The 27,121-nt window shown below is 42.9% G+C and overlaps 1 protein-coding gene across 1 annotated transcript in view; it reads right to left on the reverse strand.

Annotated features, from left to right (window-relative positions):
• The window catches only part of LOC123369106 (E3 ubiquitin-protein ligase rnf213-alpha-like), a 44,544-nt gene extending 18,493 nt beyond the window's left edge, over window positions 1–26,051 (reverse strand). The window contains exons 1-8 of the mRNA XM_045014467.1: window positions 25,482–26,051; window positions 23,796–23,961; window positions 22,538–22,755; window positions 14,743–14,934; window positions 8,284–9,382; window positions 7,072–7,265; window positions 1,539–5,168; window positions 845–879 (exon numbers count right to left, since the gene is read on the reverse strand). Coding sequence (XP_044870402.1) covers window positions 845–879; window positions 1,539–5,168; window positions 7,072–7,265; window positions 8,284–9,382; window positions 14,743–14,934; window positions 22,538–22,755; window positions 23,796–23,961; window positions 25,482–26,051 — 6,104 coding nt within the window. The remainder of the gene's footprint in view (window positions 1–844; window positions 880–1,538; window positions 5,169–7,071; window positions 7,266–8,283; window positions 9,383–14,742; window positions 14,935–22,537; window positions 22,756–23,795; window positions 23,962–25,481) is intronic.
• Between the last annotated feature and the right edge of the window lie 1,070 nt (window positions 26,052–27,121).

The raw sequence follows: 27,121 nt of genomic DNA on the forward strand, positions 1-27,121 counted from the left end.
CTACGCTTAAACCGCTACTGCAGCTGCACCGCTCTAGCACTCCAGTGTAGACACTCACTGCAGCAATGGGAGGGGGTCTCCAGTCGCTATAGGTAATCCACCTCCCCAAGAGAGGTAGCTAGTTTGACAGAAGCATTCTTCTATCAACCTACTACTGTCTACACTGGGACTTAGGTTGGCTTAACTACATCCCTTAGGGGAGTGAGTTGTAGTTAGGTTGATCTAAGTTTTAGACCAGCGTTGAGTCTGCTTTTGACTTTGCGCCATTATATGAGGTGATACCAGCACAATCAGCCGTCCCTACTGTTTGCAATGGGTACTGACTGTTGCCAAGTCTGGTGATTTTTCTCCATGCCCCAGCTCCCAAAACGGCTGGATTATGGGAAAACCTGCTTTTGTTTAAGGTTGGGTGCCGAACTGGCCTCCAAGATGCTTTTCACAGCCTTATTTTTCCCATTTCGCCTCCCTCAGACACTGCAGTGGAGTGGAGGGCTGGAAATTCCATCGGCAGGAAGATCTACTAGCACAGAACCACCATTTTATAAGGCCCCGATTCAGCAAATCACTGAAGCACATGCTTAACTCCTCCACTGTACTGGGCCCAAAATGATAAGAAAAGCTGCTTACTTTGCACAGGCAAGAAGCCTTTTGCTACTCTGCGGCTCGTCAAAGTTGAACTGGACAAAGAGCAGTTTCTCTTCTGTTGATTCTCTGAAGAACTTACTGCACATGATGAAAAAGTCTCTTTAGATACTTAAAAAAAAATCACACTGAAGACATAAAAAAAAATCACATACAAGACTAAACAACAAGAAAAGAAGTAGGTCCAAAAAAACCTCGTTACCTAAGTTCCTGGCGGAAGGCATGTTCTGTATCAAACTGACTTAGAAAAAGACAGCGGATTTTATTTTGGAGGTTCAGTCTCTTTCTTACCACTTCCAAATCTCTCTGGTTTAGAAGTCTTGCATGTGTAGAAACCTATGAAAAAGAAGTCATTTTAGGCAAGATTTTTGTGCCTGATTTTGCTATTGTAAAGACATTATAAAAATAATTCCTTACAGGACTTTTGAACAGCTGCCCAACAGAACTGATGTGAAAATGCTTTTTTTCCCCTCTCACAGAAAATATTGATTTTTTTTGTTGAAAAAACAGAGCCACAAACTACCCCATTTCCTGCAGCACAGCGCTCCCTAGCACTGCACTGGGGCATTGGGATCAGCACTGACTGAGAGGGGAGAGAGCCCTGTTCTGAAACACGTCCCCTCCAGAAACATGCTGTATGGGTTTTGACAAGACAATGGCATGACGTACCAATCCCAAACATTAGTGGATCATATGAGTCTCCTTGCGATGGACACAATAATAATGACTCTCATTGACTTTCTGGGCTTTGGGTCAGTGAAAAAAGCGGGAGGATCTTAGGCCAGGTTGGGATAGCCGGGTAAGATGCAGCTATCATGGAAATCAACTGAAGTTCTGGTTGCCCCCACCTCTGAGAATCAGGCCCATTATAACAACACTGAAATAAAACATCTCACCTCCAGGCACAGTCCATTGGTGCCATCTGCATTTGACTCTTGATTCACTGCCCCCCACAGAATGTCAATCAGGCCATTGTGCTTCTGCTTTCCAAAATACAGGTCCTGAATCTGCTCCACATCCTCCAGCGGAGAATATTTGAGGCGCAGGATGGAATCAGGGGTTGCACACTCGATGAGTTTGCTTTTAGAAGCTGAGAGGACTGCCTCTTCATCAGGCAGACAGATCCCCTGACAACCACTCGGAGAGCACTGCAGAACAACAGTGGCAGAAGTGTCATCACTGAAACCAATGAAAACATCACGTTCCTGGGGAGCCAGGTCTGCTGGCCTCGTGCAGCAGAAGTCTGTGTTCTGGATGGTGACGAACGACTTGGCCCATTCATTCAGCTGTTTCATCAGCTTCTCCTGCTGCCAGTGCAGAATGGTGTTCATCTCCAAGCAGTGCTTCTCCAGCCTGTTCAACAGCGGGGTGGGGAACTGCGTGTAAACCACGTTCTTCTCCTCAATCACAATCAACCTAAACTCCTCCTTCACGCGGCATTTAACTCTGTGAGTGCCAAGGCCAAGGTCGACATAATAGTTCCCTCCTAACCTGACGAAGCACTGGTTCAGCGCATCGTAAAGGCTTTCGTACAGGTTGTGAATGTTTAAGAGAATGACGGGCCTGCCTGTCTCCATGCAGATTTTCACTCTGTTAACAGACCGGCACACCTGTGAATATTCTTGGTCCCGTGGGAACCCCGAGCCAAATATAATATCACAGTTCTCTATGTCCAAGAGTTTGGTCATTTGTATGATCTGGAAAGCTGCGTGGTTTGTTGTTAACAGCAACAAGTATCTAGATACAAACCCAGTCTGTTTCTTGTCTAAATTTTCCTGTAACAAATGAACTGTATGGCTGGTTTCTAACTTGGAAGGCAGAGAAATGGGTGAGTAGTTTCTGAACAGAGCTAAAGGATCAAGATCCTTTAAACCTCCAAAGTTTCTCGGAATTGCTTTTGCAATAAGCTGTTCTTCTTCAGAGATGCTTTTTCTGTCCTTGGCATAGAACAGTATCATTTTGATGAGGCTGTAGAAGTCACGGAGCCCAAAAAATTCCATGGGCTGTTTCTTTAACACCTCACAATAGAAGTCAGCCAGGGAGGGGAACAAATGCTCAATCTTGGTAACATGTGTCTCATCAGCACAGATTCCCTTGGCCGTCTTCACCAGCTCATCTTTGTTGAGGTTGGTCCGGAACACAAGGAGGCCCCGGTTCATTTTAGCAGGGTCCAGGGCCCAGTTCGAAATGCCAACAAAACCAACCTTTTTGTACGGTTCTGGGACTTCATCATCAACGCAACCATCTTCAAGAAGAGGGTGCAGTGTCTTCAGGGGCATCTCAGGTGAGTCTTCTGCAAGGCCTATCTCATCCAGGATAACCACAGAGGCAAACACCTCCAGTTTCTGGCCCCTTTGGAACTGTGCACATTGTTTGAAAGTGGAAATGATTCCTTCAGGCTTGGAATGAGGGCTGCACTGGAATGACACCAGCTGGATCTGCTTGCACAGTTTGAACAATTTTGTTTTAGACATTCTGCCCTGCATTGCGTCAGCAGCTATGGTCTTAGACAAGGATTTGGAGCTACCTGGCTTCCCTACAAGGAACAGCGGCACCCTCAGGTCCATGCATATGACCATCATGAAGATGTTTTCCCTTAGGGCATCGTTCCGTGCTGTTGTCTTGGGTACAGAGAGGTTATCCAGGAACACCTCTTGGCAAAGTACAATCTCTAGCTGAAGCAGGGATTCGGGCACAAAGAAGCATTTCGCTATCTCTTTCAGATAATCTTGGCGACTCTCGAGAGATACATAATAGCAAACTCCAACTGCAAGAAGCAGAGATCTTTGTGCTTCATTTAATGCAGATATCTGATCTTTCTCACACCCCTTTGCAAGGGCATGAATGGATGGGTCATAGTCCTTTGACTGTTGAACCTCACTCTTCTTTTCGTCGATAAGAGGAAAAAGCAGGTCTCCTAAGTTATAAAACCACAGCAGCACCCCCATGCAGCGTTCTATGTCCCGGAGACTGGCGATTCTGCATTCCTCTTTCTTTTCTCTTAAAAACTTCTGGGAGGTGGAAATGACAGAGGTAAAAACATCCATGTTCTCTTTGGGAAGCTTGTCTTCCACGATGGATTTAACAATTTGTCTGATGTACAGACTCTGAGTCTTTTCATTTAGTTCCCCAAAGTCCCAGACGAGAGGCAACATGCTCGGTGGAAGAGGCTGCACCCGATACACCAGCTGCCTCAAAGGGATGAAGCCCAGCTTTTCTAGAGTGTCTTCACTCCGAACTCTGTACCCTAAGCCGGCTTTCTCTAGCTTCTCAATGGTTTCCTTGGTGTGCCTTTTGTAAGGGTTGCAAGCAGCCACCACTTTTAAGCGCGTGGTGGAGATTGGCTCTCCATTCACACTCTGGTCACACAGGACCTCTTTAATTGCAAACACGGCTTCGGTGGTGTTGGCTTCATCAAAGAACAGCACCGTGTCCATGTTGTGCCTCTTTTCATTGACGCGTGCCAGCTCGATGGCTTCCTTGACTTTCTGGTGGATGATTCTGGAGCTGGTGCCTCCATGAACACGCACCAGCATCATATTCTGAACATCCCTTCCTGCTCTTTGCAAGCTGCACATAAACTGCACCAACTTGGTCTTCCCACAGCCTGTTTCGCCCATGACGATCACGGGGATCCCACACTGGAACCTCAGATGAATGGCCAGCATTTTCATGGTATTGTCCAGGGTCAGTTGGTAGGATTCATCTGGGTCTTGGGAGCTTCTCACTCCGAATACGCTACAGAGAGTTTCTAGCTGTTCTTGCCTGGACAGATCTTCAAACTTTTTATTAAAAGGGACTTTCTGAGCCTCAAGGGTGCGATATAAACGTCGATCAATAACCTTCTCCTCTAAAACAGCCTGTGAATGTGCATCAACAGCATCAAAACTCCGATTGATATGGAAACCCAAGAACTCCATGGAGTGGTCGTCAGCATGGAAAATTATGTAGGGGTGCGACTCTTGCTCCCACTTACGTCTTAACTGGTACCCTCTCAATACACTATCCTCGTCCATTTTCTCCTCTTCGCTGGGTGAGCTTTCATCTGCCATGGCTAGGGATGGCAAAGCAAAGTCCTTGGACATGGTGATCATAAATTTTATCACAAACGCCTTGAACCCCTGAAATCCCTCTTCCACTAAATTGCTGCTGCAGAACACTGAGTTTTCACACTTCTTCAGCTGGAGGTTTAGGAAGCGTGTGAAGTTGCTGAGCTCAGTCCAGGAAGGATTCTTTCTCCCGCAGGACTCCAACAAGAGACTCAGACACTCTTCCTGGGTCCCTTCAATCTCCCCAGGGGTGAAACAGAAGCTGTCGAGATTGGCCTTTCGCTGGTATCTGCTGATGTACTGGTATGACCTTTGGAAGGCATCACCCCTGAACGTGTCACTGTCCAGTAGCTGTTGTTCCACTTCAGCAGCAACTCCAGAACTGTTATTTTTAAGCATCTCTAGTACTTCTGTTGGTGACATGCATTTCACAGCTGGAAGGAGATCTAGAAATGCTTGCTCCATTTCACTGGTCATCTAAAAGCCAAATGACACAGAGTTTTTTTAAAGTTTATAAACACTGAAGTTACAAACTTCATCTACACATTGACGTTAATATTATTCATGAGGACACAGCTAAATGAGAAGAGCACACCGAATTTGGATAAGGTAGCACCATGTTACACAGTGCAAATCATTCACTGATACAGCCAAATTTAGATTTATGAAGTAATTTACCTAATCCTTATATGGTACCATCTCATCTTCCTAGATGATAGTGTTTAATTCACAAAACTCTTAAAGATGAGCAGTAGCCAATTTTTCGTAAATTATAAGCCCTGCTATGAAAAAAAAAACTTACTCTAATGTAGTCCAATGGTCTTGCCTCTTGCACACTTCTGTGTATAACTGATTATCTAAACAAGTGAAGCACCAACCTTGGGGCTTGATTTCCCACCGTTTGGCACCTTGTGCTGTCATTTATATAACATTACCAGATCGGAATGATAGCATCATATAGGTATAAATAGCTTCACAAGATTCAAGGCAGGCTCCTTAACTTTAATGTATACAATGTGACCAAACTAATGCTCCTAGAGATACTGACTAGTGTTGGCCAAAAAATTTTAACTGAAAAAATTTCCTGACAGAAAATGTGTTTCACTGAGATTTTCTGTAGGAAAGGGTCTATTTTGATTACATTTTTTCAATTTTCAATTAAAAAAAAACAAGAAAGTTTTGTTTTGAATCACATGTCAAAATTGTTTTGATTTGGTAAAGTTAAAATGTCTGAACATTTTCTTTCAACCAAAAATGTTGCCATTTTTCATTCTGATATTTCTGAATCAAAACTTTTCAGAACTTTCCAAAGTTAGGATGAAAAGTTGAAATAGCAGATTTTCCCACAGGATGGAAGTTCGATTTTCCAAACAGCTCTAGTACTGACAATATGTGTCTCCAACAACAATGATTTTACACAGCTCACTCATTTTTCTCTAATTTTGGACAGTATAATACTGGCCAGAGATGTCTAGTTCCATCAAGGTCTTCTTTCATTGAATTTTAACATGCTGCTAGGTTCCTGAGAAAACCTGCTATTCACTGTGCATATCATTTGGAGAATACCTCTTGTTTTCTTGTGCTGCTTATGCCTTTTCCTCTCACCAGATATTCAATCAAATAAAGTTGGGATTCTCTGCACTTCCAGACCATGCCATCCGGGTTTTGGATGTGTCTTAGAATGCACAGCTCAATCAGTAACTTGTAAAGACCCTTCGAGACCTGTCAAGAAAGATGCAGGGCTGGTCAGTTTTGCTTCATCACAATGTCAACTATTCATTGCTTCCCATTGTTACTAAACTTTCTGAATTAGTGATGACCCAATAAATCAGCAAGATAGAAGAGATGCTCCATGAACGTACATCCCAGGTCAGAACCTCAGCTGGTGTAAAACAGACGTAGATCCACTGACTTCAAGCAAGCTAGACCGATTTACACCAGCCAAGGATCTGACCGATTGTGTGGTCTCCCTGCTGACATGAGAGTAAATGCTGGGCTGTCACTGTGCCAGTGACAGACAATGGAAATACAAAGAGATTTGCTGGCATTGTGACAGAGTATCAGGTGTTGGGACACTGCACAGTGATGCAGAGTTAAAATCTGTGAGCATCGTCATCTTTTGGCATCACAAGTGGGTGGGTAGAGTTTGGTTTGTGGTGGAACTTCAGGTAGGACAACTAAATTTTGGGTATGACAATTGTTCACAGTTTAACCCTTTGTTACAGAAACTGAAGAATATTAACTGCATTGCAAAGCTACAGGCCGAAGGAATTTATTTATCCAACACTGAAAGGCACAATCACATTTTGAATGAGACTATGGAGAATCCATCTTCACTGTATAGCAGGGCATGGAGACTGCGCTCGGAAAAGACACTTACCACAGGGGATATGTCAATATGGAAGATCCGGGGCCCAGCCTCAGTTGGTTTCTGTTCCAGTGAGCGAAGCTCCTCCAGGAGAAATCCAAAATCTATTTCCGACTCCATCAGCCTAATGGTTTTGTGGCTCAGCCCGGCATTCTCTGGTTGGGTTTTGGCTTTTCTGATGGTATTTGCTACAAACAAAGACTTCCCTAAAATGAGAGAGAAGGTTGAGATTCAATTTCTACAGTGCTCTGCCTCCTCATATTCTGCCTTTATGTTTCCATTGCTTCACCTGAAGCAGAGGAGGCGAGATCCCCAGCTGGTGTAAATCAGCCATAGCTCCATTGGCGTCAATGGACTAGACCCCCAGCTGGTGTGAATGAGTGTAGCGCCATTGGAGTGAGTGGCGCTACGCTCATGTACACAGGCTGAAGATCTGGCCTTTTTATATACTTTTTCTTCTGGGGAGCTAAAAGAAGTTTCTATACTGGAGAAATCTCACCTTCGCTCTACAGGTTAGGCATGGCACAACTTAGACCATAAGAACAGTCATACTGGGTTAGACCAAAAGTCCATCTAGCCCAGTATCCTGTCTTCTGACAGAGGCCAGTGCCAGGTGCCCCAGAGGTAGTGAACAGAACAGGCAATCATCAAGTGATCCATCCTGTCCCCCATTCCCAGCTTCTGGCAAACAGAGACTAGGGACACCATCCCTGCTGATCCTGACTAATAGCCATTGATGGACCTGTCCTCCATGAATTTATCTAGTTCTTTTTTGAACCCTTTTTTGAACCCTTTACTTGCTGTAAAATGAGCTTTCTTAATGGTAAAGTTCCAGTTACAGTGGTAACAGTAGTACTAGATTTTCTGCCCCATTCTGATGTAGATTCTCTTCAGCCGGCTGCTATGCCACCCCCTGCTGCCCCAGAGCCAAGTCTGAACCAACAGTCTATTTGATTAACAGTGTCTGAAGATACTCAGGAGCCTCACAGGAAAAGTGTGCCCACAGCTACATATCTAGCTAGACCTTGACCCCTATGTGTAGGCCATGGGTCTACCTGTTCCCTATGTTCTCTGGGGCACCGCCAGAGGAGCTGGGACAGAGAAGACTGATTCTGCTCCATCTCCCAGCGCATAAGGGCTAAGCAGAACCTAGCCCTTAATTTGTATTCAATTCATACTCATCAGGAAAAGTTTAATCCAGATTAAATCTCTACTAAAACCTACCCATGCCAGCTCGCTCTGAAAATACAAACTTCACGTTCTGTTGAAAGGGCTCTTCAAAGATTTGAGCAACAGGTGCCACCCCACTGGGCACTCTCAGGTGTGTCTTCAGGTATTTCTGAATGTCTACTCCCATATCACAGGAAAAGGAGACTTTGTATGTGTCGAAGGCTGTCATAACATAAGAGTTGTGAGCCTTGGCATCACCAAAGATAAGAAACCTGTAATCGGCATTGCTGCAAGATTGTGCGAAGTGGAAGAAGAGGGACTCCAGGTTCTTGGAGACTTTGTAAACTAATTTTTCTGCACCAAGCAAGCAATAGATCTTTTTGTGTCTGGGGTCTGGAGAAAGAGCTCTCCTCACAATCAGCTCAATGTCTTCTTCCTCTGTCTCAGGGGTACAGACCAACACCTCATCATACGTTGGAAGAGGTGCCCCCTCGGAGTGCGTATAGACTGACAGCATGGAGGGTAACATCTGCTCTTCTTTACATGTGACAAGGCAAGGCTTTCCTGCTTCCAAACCCACTGGTAAATTCCTCTCAATGACAGCGGTTTCAGGAGACGTCAGGTATTTCAGCATTTCACCAAAAACATCCAGGCTGATGTACTTGTCTGACACCAGGCCAGTGAGCTTGCTGCAGTAAGCGTTCCAGAGCAAATTCACCTTGTCTTGGATAGATGGCAAACTCTCAAAGGAAGTGGCCACTTCATCTTTTGCAAGGCTTTGGAAGGTGGATGAATCCACATCTCTGATCTTGTTTTTAAACTTCATAGACTTCTGCAGAAAGGCTTCCCTCTGCTCATCGTATAATTTGCTCTGCTCTTCAATTTTTTCCTCATCATCAGCGTAGTCGAAGGCAAATTTCATGAGCATTTGCTCTGTGATGGCTGAGTTTGGCAGATAATTCTGCAGAGCTGCCTTACCCACTGATTCCTCATATCCAGACTCAACCAGACCTTGGATGAGCTGAGGAAATTTAACGATGTAGTCACTCCAGGACACGGACTGATCATCTTTCTCTGATATATCAACACATTCTTTGGGAGTTTCAAGTGCTCTCTTTAACGCTTCTCTGATATCCGCTGCTTTAACATCATGCTTGAAAACAGAAAGCATATTGAGAACCTGTGGGTCTGTTTGTCCTTCATGCAGTTGGGCTAACTTGCTACACAAGTAGAAGAGTTGGCGTGCAGTGAAAATGTTTAGATGGCAATAATTGTTCCTTTGAGTTGCCAGATATTTCTTCCATTCTACAAGACAATGCTCCATGACTTGGCAAATGCCGTCTAATTCTTCCAGGACGGGTTTGTTGCTCTGAACAAGGATTCCGGCTATTCCAAACTCTGCCTCAATTGTTACTTTGCGTTCGGCATTGCAGAAAACTTCAGCTTTCCAGTCTATGAAAAGTATGTTGCCAACGCTGAGAAGTTGCAAGTAGAGCTTCCCAACCATTTCAATTTTTTCCAAGATCTGTAATGTGTTATATACACAATGGGAAAGTAGAATTTATAGAATACAGCGTGTTTTCAAGATTATCAGAGACCTATGAATGTTATACTTTCTTCTAAGGATCTTTACTATTTAACCTGCGCAATTTGAATAATTTGATTAAGTGAGGATTCATCTTGGGACACCCAGTCTCTCTCTTTTTACATCAGGTAACCAGAACTCTGATATGAAAAGGATCCACTTTCTGTGGAATATTTTGATTTTTCATACAAAAACATAAACATCTGGAAATCACAATATTTCTATTTGGATATCCTGTTATAGTGCCTCATGGGAGTCGTAGTTCAGTTGTTGTCTCATGTCCCCATTCTTTATGGGCTTTGGGATCCTCAATGGGTCTCCATTCCAGGATGCAACCATTTCCCCTTGCTAAGGTGCATCATGGGAGATATAGTCCAATGAGGGAGTCCAGTCTATAGAGGAGAATGGGAACATGAGGTACTCAAACTACAACTCCCATGAGACAGTACAGTGGCATTTTGAGAGGGAGGATTGTTTCATTGTTTTTGATATTAGTCTAGGACTTAGAAAACCCATGTTCAATTCTGTCGTGTACCTCAGACTTCCTGTGCAAGCTTGGGCAAGTCATTCAGCCTCTCAGTTCTCCCTCTGTTCAGTGGGATAACTGCACTGCCTCACAGGAGAGTTGTGAGGATAAATACATTAAAGACTGTAAATTCTTAAGATCTACAGATAAAAAGTGCTATCTATTATTTCAGAATCAAAATATTTGTGTTTTCAATTGACATTTTTTGATTTTTCACCAAAAAGTCAAACTTTCCCTTGGAAATTGTCAATGAAAACAATTTCACCTCCCATTTTTGTTGACACTTCCCATGGGGGGGGGGAATTGTTTTCCCAACAGCTCCACTCAAGAATCTCTGCTGATCTCAACACAACACTACTATGCTTCTAAGATAGCCAAAATGGAAGACTGAACTTATAGGGTCTAATTTTGGTAGATGCTGAGAATGGACTACACATCCGGGTTAGTGACAACTAGAGCTGGGAGAAGGAAAATTTTGATTGAAGATTTTTTTCACCAAGAAAAAGAAGTTTTGAGTCAATTAAAACCTTTCATGAATTTGTGTCTAATTCATCACACTGTTTTTGTCAATCCCACCCACCTCACACCCTAAAACCAAATTCTGAAAAAAATTGCAACATATTGTTTAGATATTTTCTAAATGAAACTTTTCTATTTTTCAATTCAAAACAATTTTTTGTTTTGAAATTTACTTCAATTTTATTTTAAAAACGTAGTAAACATTTTTAAAACTCAAAAATAAAATGAAATATTTTATTTTGGGTTGATCAAAATGTTTTGTTTGACTCAAAATGACGTTTTCTTCAACTTTTTGGTTGGGTAAATTTTAAAAAAAAAATTTTTGGGTTGACTTGCAAGAGTTTTCTTTTTAATTTTATTTTTCAGAACAGCCAGTGGACAACAAAATCAGTCATTCACATAGCTCTTGTGAGCCCTTCTGACAAGCAGAGCCTTAGTGCTTTGTTGATCAAACCCAACGTATCTCCCATTGACATCAATGGAACTGAATCAGAACTTTTCTCCCTTTCTTAAGGTGCTTAAATGCTGCCATTTTTCATTCATTGCCATGATGTATAACTGAGAACAAGAGTGCACAAGATTAAAAGAAGAAAAGTTGGGATGGCTGGTGTGACAGAAGGAGGCAGGCCCGTACCAAGTTATGCCATGCCTTTTGCTTGCCTATAACAAACTAAGCCATTTTGTGCCCTATGTTGAAAATCAGTTTAATCTTGTACATGTATAACTGGCAGATGGGGCAATGCCAATATGCAATATGCCTTGCCTAGCAGGGGGTGTTGAGGAACTATCAAAGAGAGTGCCATCTTGGCCCACCTCCAGTGAACAGGTGAGCCCTGCATGGCTGAAGGATGGAGCTTAGCAATATGAATATATGGCTGAGGGAAGAATTTCTCAGGCTGGGACTGTATTTAAAAACAGGGGGCTTCTCTGTCCTTTACTATGGATTGATGTGGTGGAGGGTCTTGCGTGCTCATGACTCTGAGAGCTAAGCCAGGGGTAGCTTTGCTACCAACAGGGTCTCCCAAGCCAGATAGGATAGGTGCCAGACCAAGGAGCAATCCATTGGTTCTCCAGCTTGGGGTTTTTGAATAAGGCTAACAACCTTATTCCACAAAAAATACATCTGTTAAGGATTTCTCAAATAAATCTGGGAAAAACACAACTGATGATGATATGGATAAATGGCCTCAGTGATGGAAGGAGGATTGGATGCTAGGATCATGGAATGTTTTGAGCTTATATAGGCCAGAAGCGCTCCAAAATATGGCAAATGCACATGACAGCCTTGTAAGAAATCAGATGGCTGGGAAATAGATCAGCGGACTAGTCACATAGTTAGGATGACAGGAAACAGACCGGCTAAATATCTCTTGGAAGGACGTTGTATGGTGTCTGACCAAGGAGAAAATGGAGGAATAATACTGAACTAGACCTAAGAACTCTTAATGAGAATCACCATTAAGAGAATGGGAAAAACATGCCCCTGACAGAAATAGGTGGGGCAAATTGTGAGAGGAGCCATGGACCTCCATGGTCTTTACAGCAAGGCAGTAGTAACAGAGATTCTCTGGGCAAAAGGCTGAGCATCGCCAAGGGTAAGCAGCATAAACTGCAAAGGGGAGAAGACAGAAGGGAACCAGCTAGTCTGTCATGCCTCTGGCTCGCAGGAAGGGTGAGATTAGACTACAAGATGGTGGGGGCATTTCCAAACTTTAGTTGTTTCCACAGATCTGTAATTTTCACATTGCTCTTTAAAGCAAAAGGATCTGTTGTTAAGAATTTCCTTTGCCTAGAATCATAGAACCATAGGGCTAGATGGGATCACAGGGGTCATCTAGCCTAATCCCTTGTCAAGATGCAGGATTTGTTGTATCTAAACCTCCCAAGACAGATGGCTATCCCACCTCCTTTTGAAAATCTCCAGTAAAGACACTTCCACGACCTCCCTAAACAGTCTATTCCATTGTTCTTCTGTTCTTACAATTGGGAAGTTTTTCCTCATATTTAATCTAAATCTGCACTGATGTAGCTTGAACCCTTTGCCTCTTGTCCTGCCCTCTATGCTAAGAGAGAAAAACTTTTCTCCATTTTTTTATTTCAATCTTTCACGTATTTGAAGACCACTATCATAACCTCCCTTAATCTTCTCTTTTCTAAACATACCCAGTTCCTTCAGCCTTTGCTCATATGGCTGACATTCTATCCCTTTGATCATCTTTGTTGCTCACCTCCAGTTCCTTTCCAGTTTCTCTACATCCTTTCTATATGTTGGTGACCAAAATTGGACACAGTACTGCAGCTGAGGCCTACTTGCACACTACGCCTTTGTTAATGCAACTTAAAATTGCATTTGCTTTTTTTGCAAAAATATCATGTTACTGACTCATGTTTTGGTTGTGATCCACCACAACTCCCAGACCTTCTCAGCAGTGCTGCTGCCATGCCAGTTTTCCCTCATTTTGTATTTGTGCATTTGGTTTTTCTTCCCTAAGTGTAGCACTTTACATTTGTCTTTGTTGAATTTCATTGGTTGTCTATAGCCCAGTTCTCCAAATTATCAAGATCCCAGTCTGAATCGCTATACTTCAAAGTGTTGACAACCCCTTCAGCTTTGTGGCACCTGCAAATTTGATCAGTATGCTCTCTGTTCTACTTCCAGACCATTAATAACAATGTTAAGCAACACCAGACCCAGAATAGATCTCAGTGGAACTCCACTTGAGACCTCGCTCCAATCTGACATCATTCCATTAATAGTTACTCTTTGTTTGCAATTGTTTAGCTGATTATGTGGTTTCGTCTATACCTGTGTTCATTGCCTTCCTGCCATGCAGCCCCAAAGCAGGTAAAACACAAATACAGAGTGTCCCCATATGTCATCAGTATGTTACAACCTGGTCCAGTCCCCACTGGACAGGCCCCAATCTACTGTGAAAGGACCCACATGCTGAGCCTCACATGTTTCCAAACCAAATAGGTCTGGGACAAGCCTAGCCATTGTCTCCAATTCTGATGGTCTAAGCCTCAATTCTAGGGCCAGACTTGTGCCTGATGCCCTTCCTTGGGATGTTGGGCTCCACAATTCAGCTGCCCTGGACCTGGAAACAAGTGCTGAGACGTCTCAAGTCAGCGGGTCAGAAATTTTTTTTTTTTGAAAGAATGCTTTTTCACCAAAAAATGCCAATTTGTCAAAATTGAAACTGTTCACAAAACAGTCGGTTTTGACAAATTTCCCAACTCAAAAAAAGTAGATAAAAAACATTAAAATTATAGAAACACCCTATTTTTATATTTTTGAAACAAAAAGTTACAAGTTTTTATTTTAAAGACTTTTTGTTTTGAAATGTAACTTAATTTACACTAAAAATATTATAATGAAAAAAGATCAAATTGTTTCAACACTATTGCAAGAATACATTTTAATTGGCCTGAACTTTCCGGTAGGGAAAAATTTTCAAAATGTTATAAATTCTCACAGGATGGGAAAATCACTTCCCACCCAGCCCTCCTCCCAAGTTCCCCCAGCTTCCTGCTTCCAATCTCATAGCTGCACCTAGTCTATTGCTACTTTGAGTTTGTGTTTCAAAAATTTAATTTCATCTGACCTTTCCTTTTTTGTTGTTGTTTTTGTTCCTATTTGGAATGAAAACAAATGTCAAATCTGGAATCTTCCATGGAATGGAAATTCAGAGTTTTGACCAGCTTTAGTTCCTACCTTGGCCTCCTAACATCGAACTAAAGGCATGAGACAGTCTCCTCCAAAACAATTCTGCATCAGGTAGGCATGTTGCTGTAGAAATGGAGTTTCCCATCACAGGGAAGCACAAATATAAAGGAGTATAATAAGTCACATTTCCTGGGTAATGCAGCAATTGGAATTTACCTCCAGGAATCTGTTCACCTCTTCTCTACCCTGCTCAGCCTTTGTGGCTATCAGCATGAGCTTGTTCTGCAGCTCAGTGAGCTGAGCCAGGCTGTACGCTCTAGAGTCCATCTTGTCTGTCTGATCTCCTTGAGCAGCCTTTTCCGCGACATCCCCTGGCAGTTGCAGTGAAATGCAGTTATCGAGAGAAGGCTGGAGGGAAAACAGAGTTTAAAAAAACAAATGCTGCTGTGTCTTTATTCTGTGGAACCAACATGTGCACCCATCAAGGCCAATATAAAGCATTCCATTATCTGTTATTCTGCAAGAGTTTTAAACTTAGAAATGTACTCATTTAATCTTACCAGTGCAAGACAGTAAAGGGGGAAGATTCATTCTAGATCTTTGAAGGTATTACGCACAGCGGACTGTTATATCCTTGGGGGCAGCCGGTTTAGGAAATAATGACTTGAGGCCAGAGAGCATACAGCTACAAAACCACCATTTTATTTATAGACAGAGAGCTTACCAGACAGGTAGAGCTAGGTTAAGCTATATCCCATAATACTCTAACTCAGTTGCCATAACAACAAAAACCATAACTGTGGGTTCGCCCTAGCTAAAGATCCAGCCGATGAGGAGGCCTTCTGTCTCTAGGTGGATTACGGCGAACTTCTGGTGTTGTTGCACCCAAAAGTACCATGGGCTCAGGGTCCACACCACGAACAGGTGAGGAGGTGGTATCAGCTCGTGCTGGGCAAAGGGGTGTCTCAGCCGCCGGCAGTAATGGAGGAGAACAGTCAGGAACAGGTGATTCGTGATTCGGTGTCTTACCAGAAGAGGTGAAGTCAGACCCCTCAACTGCAGATGTGTCCTGAGGACTGGCATGACCTGGCAACAGCTGATCTACATGTCGCCGCCAGGTAAGATTCTCTGCAGTCCAGACTGTGTAGGAAACAGGTCCTGTTTTAGTGATGATTGTGGCAGGGACCCATTTAGCTCTGGAAGTATAATTCCGAGCCATAACTGGCTGTCCCGGGCTAAAAGTTCGGTCTTTTGCTCTGGGTGCCCGTCTGATGACTTGATGTTGCTGCTGATGTTGCACAATTTGTCGGGGTTCAGAAGCTTTCAGCAGATCAAAACAAGTGCGCAGCTGTCGTCCCATCATTACAAAGGCCGGGGATGCCTGGGTCGTAGCATGAGGTGTGTTTCTGTAGGAAAGTAAGAAGGTATCCAGACACTTTTGAATGGAGTGTTGTCCCCTTGCTGATGTCAAAGCGTGTTTCATTGTCTGCACAAATCTTTCAGCTAATCCGTTGGTGGATGGATGATATGGTGCTGACGTGATGTGGTGTATCCCGTTTGCCTTCATAAAATTTTGAAACTCCTGAGAGACGAACTGCGGTCCGTTGTCGCTCACAAGATGTTCTGGCAGACCAAAACGACTAAAGAGTCCTTGTAGTTTTTGGATAGTACTCTCTGCAGTAGTGGACTGCATTATAGAGACTTCTGGCCATTTAGAATGGGCATCTACTGCCACCAAGAACATGCTTCCTTCAAGGGGTCCAGCGAAGTCAACGTGAATACGTTGCCACGGGTTTTCAGGCCAGTCCCATGGGTGTAGGGGTGCCCACTGGGGTGCATTCCTCACACCCTGACATGACATACAAGCTTTTGCCTTCTCTTCAATAGCAGTGTCCAATCCAGGCCACCAAAAATAGCTTCGTGCAATTTCCTTCATGCGCACCATTCCACAGTGACCAGAATGTAACTGTTCTAACAGCTGTGCTCTCAATGGTGGTGGAATAATGACACGTCTCCCCCACAACAAACAACCAGATTGGACCGATAACTCCGTCCTCCTGGACATGTAGGGAACAAGGTCGGGTGAGACCGGAGAGGTTTGTCGAGATTTTCCATGCATCACCAGGTCCATAACTTGGGACAATACTGGGTCAACTCGAGTTGCCTTCTTTATCTGAGTAGCAGTGATGGGTGTATTCTCTACCTGTTCAAAGTAAAAGATTTCCTTTTGGGCACTATCTTGATGGTTGACTGGCAAGGGCAACCTTGAGAGGCCATCTGCATTGCCGTGCAGAGTGGATTTCCGATATTTGATTTCATATGTGTGTGCTGAAAGTAACAATGCCCAACGTTGCATACGACTAGCAGCTAATGGGGGAATGCCTGTGTAGGGTCCAAAAATTGACGTCAGAGGTCGATGGTCTGTGAGAAGAGTAAACTTTCGCCCAAACAGGTACTGATGAAACTTCCGAATTCCAAAAACAATTCCTAATGCCTCACGTTCGATTTGGGCGTAGTTAGTTTCTGCTTTGCTTAGAGTGCGTGAAGCAAAAGCAATAGGTCTCTCTTCTCCTGAAGGCATAATATGTGACACGACTGCTCCCACCCCATAACGGGAGGCATCGCAGGCCAACTGTAGGGGTAAAGATGGATCAAAGTGCGTTAGAACTTCAGAGTTTAGCAATGCATCCTTAGCTTTGTTAAATGCAACATCACAGGCTTCAGTCCACTTCCAAGCCTTGTTCTGCCCAAGGAGCTCATGAAGGGGTTTTAGCAGTGTGGCTAACTGTGAGATGAACTTTCTATAATAGTTCAGTAGTCCTAGAAACGAGCACAGCTGGCTTACATTTCGAGGTGGGGCAGCCTCCACAATAGCTTTAACTTTTGCAGGGGCCTTATGAAGACCTGCAGCATCAATGATGTGTCCCAAATATTCAACAGAGGGCTTGAAGAATTCACACTTGTCTTTGCGAACTCGTAGGCCATACTCTTCCAGTCTTTGTAGGGTAGCCTCTAAATTCTTTAAGTGATCCTCTTCATTTCTTCCAGTGTCCAGGATATCATCCAGATAGCACTGAACTCCTGACAAGCCACACAAGATCTGGTCCACAGCCCTCTGGAACAGGGCAGGAGCAGACGTTATTCTGAAGGGTAGGCGACAGTATCGATAAAGCCCCTTATGAGTCACAATAGTCAACAGCTCTTGGGACTTTTCATCGATGTGCATCTGTAAAAATGCTTGACTCAGATCAATCTTACTGAATTTTTGTCCCCCAGGCAGGCCTGCGAAGAGGTCATCGATGCGGGGAAGCGGATATTGCTCTGCACACAACACTGGGTTGACAGTGACTTTAAAATCACTGCAAATCCGGAGAGAGACATCTTTCTTCACTATTGGAACAATAGGAGTGGCCCATGAGCTATGGGTAACTGGTATTAGGACTCCATTGGTGACCAGGCGCTCCAGGTCTGCTTCAACTTTTGGCCTAATGGCATATGGCACAATTCGGGCTTTCAGATATTTTGGTGGACTGTCAGGTTTAATGTTCAATGTCACAGTGATTCCCTTCATACTTCCCAAATCATCTCCAAAAACAGCAGCATGTTTCCTTAGAATAGGGGTTAGACTGGTTTCTTCTTTAGTCATCCGGTGCACTTCTGCCCAGTTCAGTTGCATCTTCCCAAGCCAAGACCTACCCATTAAGGCTGGGTAGTTACCTCTCACCACAAACAGAGGCAATTTAGCAGCCTGTCCATTGAGCTCCACCTTAACATCAATAGTGCCCAACATGGGCACAGCTTCTCCCGTATACGTCTTCAGAACAGTTTTTGTTGCCTTAAGCGGAAGATGCTGTAGCTTTTCTTTATACATAGTCTCAAAGACCAGCGAGACAGCTGCACCGGTGTCCAGTTCCATGCGTCTAGGTTTGCCATCCAACAACAGGGTTACCCAGTATTCATGTGAGCCCATTGCCAAAGACAAAACATGCAGTGGCACTTCCTCTTGCGATGAGGTGTCACCTTGATCATCCTGGGTCTGCTCTAGGGTATGCAGGGTTCCTCTTTTTGTCGGCCAGACCACAGGCCTCTTTTTCTTTTGTTTACAAGCACACTCAATGTGTCCCTTTTTGCCACAGTGTCGACACACCAGGTCCTTACACCAGCATTCTGATGCCTGGTGACCCGGCTTACCACAGCGGTAACATTCTTGACTCTGCACAGTTTTGTGGGTCGGTTCTTGTGACACTTTTTGCACCCTAGGGAATGCACCAATGGATTGCGCCTCCCTTATAGCCAGTTCCATGGAGACAGCAATATCAACAGCCTTCTGTAATGTAAGCTGAGCCTCTGTCAGTAGGCGCTTCTGTATAGCTTCACTGTAGAGGCCACACACTAACCTGTCACGCAGGGCATCATTTAACATCTCTTTAAATTCACAGTTTTCTGCTAGCTTTTTTAAAATGGCTACAAATTGTACAACTGTTTCATCTTCCTTTTGGTCTCTTTTGTGGAACCTATATCTTTCAGCAATTACCAGTGGTTTTGGGGAGAAATGGGACCCCAGGATTTCCACAATGTCACTGTAAGATTTAGTCTCAGGCTTAACAGGGTGTAGTAAGCTGCGTAGCAGTGAGTAGGTTTTAGCCCCTACAACACTTAAGAATATTGGCACCTTCTTCGCTTCTGTAATGTCATTGGCAATACCAAAAAGCTCAAAACGCTCAGTATACACATGCCACTGCTCTATATTCTCATCAAAAGGTTCCAGTGGTCTGGTCAGAGTAGCCATGATTTTTAGTTTCACTTTCACAGTCAGTGCAAAGAAGCAGGTTTTTTGTTTGTTTTTCTTTACCTTGACTTCTCTTCCTTCTGTTACTGGAGCAGCAAAAGAATCCCATCCATCGTCGCCACTTGTTATATCCTTGGGGGCAGCCGGTTTAGGAAATAATCACTTGAGGCCAGAGAGCATACAGCTACAAAACCACCATTTTATTTATAGACAGAGAGCTTACCAGACAGGTAGAGCTAAGTTAAGCTATATCCCATAATACTCTAACTCAGTTGCCATAGCAACAAAAACCATGACAACCAAATACACAACACGGACCAAAGACATGCAGAAAAAATGGATTATTTGAGGTGCTATGATTTTTTTGGTACCAACCTGAAAAATCTTAAAGGAGCCTGATTTTCAGACACATCTGAGCACCCACAGCTAAGATTGTTTCAAACTGGATATTCAACATCATTAGTCACTTCTGAACATGAGGGCCACATTCCAATTCAGGCCGAAATGGAGAAAAGGGATGATCCTAAATCTGTAGATTCAGTGACTAGTGATTTTGGGGGCTCAATCTGGCCTTTTTAAAAAGAGGCTGATCTTCAAACATTGCCGAGCTCCTGTTATGTTCATGGCACACACAGAGAAATTAAATAAAAATATAAAATACTCTTGCTGGAAGTTTGCATCATGACACTACTTATATTTCTTATACTTCATAACAATAACATGCAAGGATCCCAACAGAGAGAGAGAGAGAGAGAGAGAGAGAGAGAGAACAGGCTACTCCCTAAGGCAAAGAGGCACAACTCACTTCACCTTGCTCCAGGCTGACTCTTTCCAGACAGACTCTGATTACATGAGTACCTAGAGCCTGCAAGCAGGATCAGGAAAAACTTCTGAAATTTAAAGTGACAGCCTCCCATTTTAACAGAGCTTTCAGTACAGCACAGCCCCCACCCTCGAAAACTAGGCCTCTTTCAGGCAGCTCAAGTTGGGCAGCCAGGATCACTCTGAAAATGTGGGCCCTTGTATTAAATGCTGCTGAACTTTTACCTTGAATTTCTGAGGTGTGGAGATGATAAAAGTCCCATTGCCATTAATGGCCCTGGCCTGAGACATCGAGGAGCGCTCCACAGACCCATGACAATCATGGATCATTTGCAGCCATTCTCTGTTGTGACAGGAATCTTTCTATTAAAAAAATTAATATGTTAGGAATAAAGTTACACACCAGAACGCTACAGCATCACTTGTGGAAATACCTATAGTACCCAATGACTGTAGTGTTCGCTCCCCTCAGAACCTCCCTGAGAGAAAAAACTAGGATAATTTTAATTGGAAAAGGAGGAGGCGGCGCACAGGGGGTCTGAAGGGCACAAATGATAGGCAGGCACACATTTGGGGTAAGGGGTTAGAGGAATACTGAGGTAACATTATATATAACTATTACACTCCTCTTTTCCTTCACCTCAGCTTAACTCTTGCCTGAGTTCTCTCTCTTCAGCATTTATCACTTTAAAAAAGGATCACACCACATTAAACCTACAGCAGCAAAGCATTGTAAAAGGCATCCCAGGTTGGATGGCTGGGGTGACACAGCTACTCATTAGTCTGGATTGTACCCAGGTACGTCACTGTCACCAAAACAAAAAAACTAAAAAAATAAATAAATAAGTTTTGGATTGAACAAATTTTTTCACTTGATCTAAAACAAATTGTGTTTATTTTGCTTAGTTTAGGATTATTTTGGGGTGTTTTCTACATTTTTGTTTTTTAAATTAGCTATATTTTAAAATGAAATGTCATTTCAAAATGAAAAGTCAAAACAAAATGTTTCAGAATGGCTGAAACAGAACATAGAAATGTTCTCAGACCAGTTCAATTTGAAAAAAATTTTTTCCTTTTTTTTGGCCAAACCTATTCACCAAATTCAGCTAAATTCACCATTTTGGTGCCCTCAAAAATGCATTTTTCAGTCATTTTACTATTCACGATATTTTCCCATGCTCTATTTAGGAACCTACATCCCAATGAATTTCAATGAGGCATTAAGCTCCTAAGTGCCTAAATCACTTCTAAAAATGTAACAGGCTCCTAAGTCTGTTAGACATTTCTGGAAATTTTACCCCAGGACTTAATAGAATCAGAGAAATGTAGGGCTGGAAGGGACCTCAAGGTTTCATCATGTCCAGCCTCCTGTGCTGAGTCAGGATCATCCCTGAGAAATGTTTACTCAACCTGCTCCATCCTCCAAGATTGGGCTCTTGGGGAAGCTATTCCAGAGCTTAAATATCCTTATAAATAGAAAGTTTTTCCTAACGTCTAACTTAAATCTCCCTTGCTGCAGATTAAGCCCATTATTTCTTCTCCTACCTCCAGCAGACACGGAGGAGAGTTGATTAGAGTCTTCTTTATAACATATTTGAAGATTTATCTGGTGTCCCACCCTCCCAAGTCTTATTTTCTCAAGACTAAACATGCTCATTTTTTTAAACCTTTCCTCACAGGTCAGGTTTTCTAATGCTTTTGTCATTTTTGTTGCTGTCCTCTGGACTCTCTCCAATTTGTCCACATCTCTCCTAAAGTGTGGCGCCCAGAACTGGAGACAGTACTCCAGCTGAGGCCTCACCAGAGCCAAGTAGAACCAAATAATTACCCACCATATCTTACATACAACACTCCAGAATGATATTAGCCTTTTTTGCAACTGCATCACATTGTTGACTCACATTCAGTGTGTGATTCACTATAACCCGCACATCCTTTTCAGCAGTACTACCACGTTGCTAATTATTCCCCATTTTGTAGTTGCACATTTGATTTTTCCTTCCTAAGTGTTGTACTTTACACTTGCATTGACTGAAATCCATCTTGTTGATTTCAGACCAATTCTCCAATTTGTCAAGGTTATTTTGGTTTCTAATCTTGTCCTCCAAAGTGCTTGGAACCCCTCCCAGCTTGGTATCATCTGTAAATTTTATAAACACACTCTCCACTCTATTATCGAAGCACTGGACCTGCAGAACCCCACTAGATACATCCTCCCAGGGTGACAGTGAACCATTGATAACTTCTTTTTGAGTATGGTCTTTCAACCAATTGTGCACCCACCCTGTAGAAATTTCATCTAGACTTCATCTAAAATTTCTCATTTTAAAATTCCATCAAATGTCAAGTCACAATGTGTTTTTAACATATTTATTTTGAGTACAAAACAGCAAAACTTACTAGCTTCTTTAGAAGTTTATTGTCATTTTCTACAGCGTCTCTGATGGGACTTAGAGCTGAGGAAAAAGCTTCAAACCCTGATTCGGGAGTCAAGTCGAATAAGATGGGAACAGAGGCAGAGACAGCGTCTCGGAAGAACTTCACTTTGTCTATGTCCATATCATTTTCTCCTGCAGAAATGGATGCCAGCTCCACAAATGTAGGTAGTTCTGTTTTTTCTGCAAGAAGAAAAATCCAATGAGTGTGAAACAAGCAATCTCAAGAGTCCACAAAGAGTATTACTTAAAAGTTGCAATGTCTTTGCCCTCCAAAGCTGAAAAATCCCAAATGATGCTCCATTTGGAGATGCCAATTAAATCAAATAAATAAAATGTCAAATCTAAGAGTGGTCAGAAATTTTCCATCAAAACTTTCTTTAGAAATAAAAGTGTTTTTGACTAAACAAAAACGTTTGTGAAAAGTGTCTGCTTTCCTGAATTTTTTTTAATTTTTGACTGGAAAACCAAAACTTGGGAAAATGATTTTTGTCTTCATATTTTTAGATTTTTGGCAGTTTTCAGCCAAACGTTTTTGGCTGCCAAAAGTCAGGATTTTTCCCAGTTTTTCAAGCTGATATTTATTTTCCCTGGAGGAGAAAATCTAACACTTTTCAAACATTTCTATTCATTTCCACCAACAGTACAAGCACCTTCTCTGGCAGCCCACCTCTTAATATGTTCAGAAAGTGAAACATAACAAGTGCAACGTGTAACGTCTTTCCTACTGACCATACAAAGCACGCTGCTACCTTATGACATATGTGGTAGAAAAATATTTTGCTCATTTCATAATTCCCTACCCCAAACCAATGCCTGTCCAAATGTTCTTCACTACACATATAAATGTCCAGCAACAACCACTGTGGCAGTGAGTTCCACAGTCTCATTATTAGTTTCCTTACTATAAAGAAAGAAATTGCTGCAAAAAGATCTTGATTATTTTCTAGTTAAAGTCACAGAAACATTGAATAGAACCCTTATCTGAAAACAGAACTACCTTTAAGATAATCTGATCTTCAGAAAGACCATGAAGGACCAATTAGGGACATTTTCATCAATATTTTATAACTGTTACAATTCATAAACATGAATTCACCATACACATTACAATAATAATGTTATCTCCAACCCACAATATGACTTACAAACTCTAGTAACTAAGGGCTACACAATTGGCCCTAAGTTCTCTTTTAGCTTATAAACATTGGTATAAAGTGCACCTTTTATAATGGTTTTGATCCAAGAGGTAAAGTCTTTCTTTGCACACTCAAGAAGTTCCTTCAAGAAGTCAAGCACATCCTCAGGGATGTTAGCCAGAGTGTCTTTAACTTTTACAATATCATCGGTCATATAATCAAGAGTCTTGTCCTTGAAGTCCTTGTCTTCCTGTTAAAATAGAGGATAAAGAACTGTGTTTCTTAGCAAAGAAATGAGATAAGCATTTATTTGTTGCACTAGAAGCTGCACAAACACAGAGGAAAAAAACTGCCCTTGCCCCCAAAACTTTGTGAATTCAGAGTTAAGTGCTGCCTTGCACCCTTTTAGAATGTGGACCGTAGCCAAATTTAAACTTCTGAAACGCAAACCTCTGAAACCAAATGCAAGAACACACCACTCCCACTACACAGTCTTAGCTCTGCTCCCAGGGCCGGCTCTAGACCCCAGCGCGCCAAGCGCGCGCGTGGGGCGGCATTTTGCCAGCAGGGCAGCAGGCGGCTCCGGCAGACCTTCCGCAGTCATGCCTGCAGAGGCTCCGTTGGTCCCGCGGCTCGGGTGGACCTCCCGCAGGCATGCCTGCAGATGCTCCACTGGAGCCGCGGGACCAGCGGCCCCTCCGCAGGCATGTCTGCAAGAGGTCTCGCGGAGCCGCGGGACCGGCGCCTGGCAGCGCGCCCCCTACGGCATGCCGCCCTGCTTGGGACGGCCAAATTCTTAGAGCCGCCCCTGTCTGCTCCCTAAAGCTGGCCACAGTTAATAATATAATCCTTGGTAGTTTATAAAAGTCTCCTCAGCCATAATTGGATTTACTATTGTGGATTTTTATGAGATAATAAGGACTGATCTACCCACAAACATTTACTGGTTTAACTACATCAGGGTCTTAGAACCGATTTGGTTATTTTGATGGAAACCTGTTTGTGGACACACTTTTTTTGGATTAAAAGTGGCAAAAAATGAGTTAGCTAAAGTCACTTTCAACTTGGTCCCCTCTTATCCAAGAAAAGAACTGTCCACTGAATTAACTGAATCGGTTCCAACTTACACCCTTTGTTATTAATGTGACCAAAATTATTGCAAACATGCCTTAGGCACCGAACCCATAAGAGGGTTCCCAGCTGTGAATCCCTGATAGAGATAGGTGCCTCTATGCAGTCCCAATTTAGGCACCTATTTCAGATAGAGGAGCAGAGCCAGTCCATACCCCTGTTGTAGGCATCTCCCACTGGCTAGCTTAAGTAGCTCCCAGTCTTGTGTGCTGGCTTTTGTGAATCACATTCATAGGGCCCTATTTTTCTCCACTCATTGTATAAGGAGCTTGGGCAACTAACCCAGGCTATGTGGATTGCGATGTGGTTCCTGTGATGTTCTAGGCACCTAAAAGCTAAGTAGCTTTGTGAATCTAGGACTGAGAGTCTGTGAAGCACCTAACACAATGGTGCCTTGATCTCTGTCATTGTGAATCTGTGTAGTGTCCGGCCTGACAAGGCTTCTAGTAGCAACATAATATAAAAAAATAATTAAAAAAAAATTCCTGTGCCATTTTTACTTCACTGGAATGTCACTATTTTCCATGGAGGCACTCCAGGCTTTCCCCTGAGTAAATGAGATTAGAAGGAATAGATGTGTAAAATGAGACTGCATTTGTCTAACCAATTACCAATGATATTTATGAGAGTCCTACATACGTATTTGGTCAGGTCCTCAAGTATCTGGAAATCTCCATTGAGTCCCAGTATCCTTCGTAGCTCATCTATCATTTTGGCTGTCTTCACCACCGAGGAGAGTTCCAAGTAGTTGTTAATCTTCACCATTGCGACCTCAGCCCACTCAGACTGGCTGCTGGGTCCTCCCTCGCTCTTCTCCATGATTTTAAATTCCTCTCTGAGCACCTTTTCATCTGTTAGCAGATTTCCAAACTGTCTCTCAATGTTACCGTGGCTAATGGAAAAATCTTTAAGGGCCAGATAGGTGTCTCGAAAATCGACCATGGCTGGCATGTAAATGTTTTCCTGCACTTCATCCAGGGAAAGAAGGGCTTTGTCTGGAAAAACATTCTTGGCAAGTTCTGCTTTCAGCTTCCACAGTTTCCGGAAGAACTGGCTTTCCTGTAGGGCATGAACTTTTCTAACCATGTCATCATGTTTAGCGAGCGGGTGTGACTGCAGATCTTCACTTTTCTCCTCTCCACTTATGCAGTATTTCTTCACGAGCATCTGATCCTTAATGCTCTGTTTAACATCAACACTTCGCTCCATGGTATCTACATCAACTAAACAATGTGGGGATATAGATTCATTAATATGTAATTCAGAGATTTCAAGACCAGCAGGGATAACCATGATTGTCTAGTCTGACCATCAGTGTAACACAGGCCATAGAACTTCCACTAGAGCAGATCTTTTAGAAAAACGTTTCCCTATTAAATGGCCATGACAACTAGATTTTTATATGAACATTCATAATTCTCATTGTCTTTCAATAAAATAATGACATGGTTATCTGGGATAGCAGCTAACTGTGTGTGTAGCAGAGTCATAGAGGATGGGACAGTAAATATTAAGAATATGATTAACTACAGAGAGCTACACTGAAAGAATGTTAAAGTTGCAAAGTCAAGCCTTCAAATATTAGGAAATTCCCAGGGTTGCAAAAAGACCTTCTAAATGTGACCTGTGTGTAACCACTGCAGTGACGTTTGCCTGAGTCTGCAGAGAGCCTGTGGCAATCATTCTGAAAGGAGAAACTGCCCCAAGTGTAACCCTTCCACAGAGGAAAATTCTCAGTCTTGCCACAAAAGAGATTCATAGAAGCCAGAAAGGATTATTCTGACCTTCCAATCCAGCCTTTGATGTAACCCAGGCCAGAGAATCTTTCCAAGTGATTCCTGCATCCAGCCCAATAACTCCTGGCTGAGCTAGAGTGGAGCTTTGAGAAACAGATGCCCCATCTCCACTGACAGACTATCAGTGATCGAGAATCCACCCCATCCTTAGTAGTGCTTTTCCAATGGTGAATTCCCTGCTGTGGTAAACATGGGCCCCTTATTCCCAGCCAGAATTTGTCTTCCTTCAGTTCCCAGCCAGCCGTCTGGCTCTGCCTTTGTCTGTGTAGTAAGTGCAGGCCCTGATAAAGGCCCAGTATGAGGCCTGAGGCCTGAACTAAAGTAATGGACAAGACTTAGCTAAAAAGCAAAGTAAGGGTGTGAGCTGAAGGCCGGCTCAGTTCACAGAAGCTGGCAGGAGAAAGGCTGACATAAACATATTCACCTAGCATACCGAAGTATAAACACAGTATTAGAACACACTATATTGAAACATTCCATAGA

Source organism: Mauremys mutica, chromosome 4 (genome assembly GCF_020497125.1).
Source record: "Mauremys mutica isolate MM-2020 ecotype Southern chromosome 4, ASM2049712v1, whole genome shotgun sequence".
Classification (NCBI taxonomy): domain Eukaryota; kingdom Metazoa; phylum Chordata; order Testudines; family Geoemydidae; genus Mauremys; species Mauremys mutica.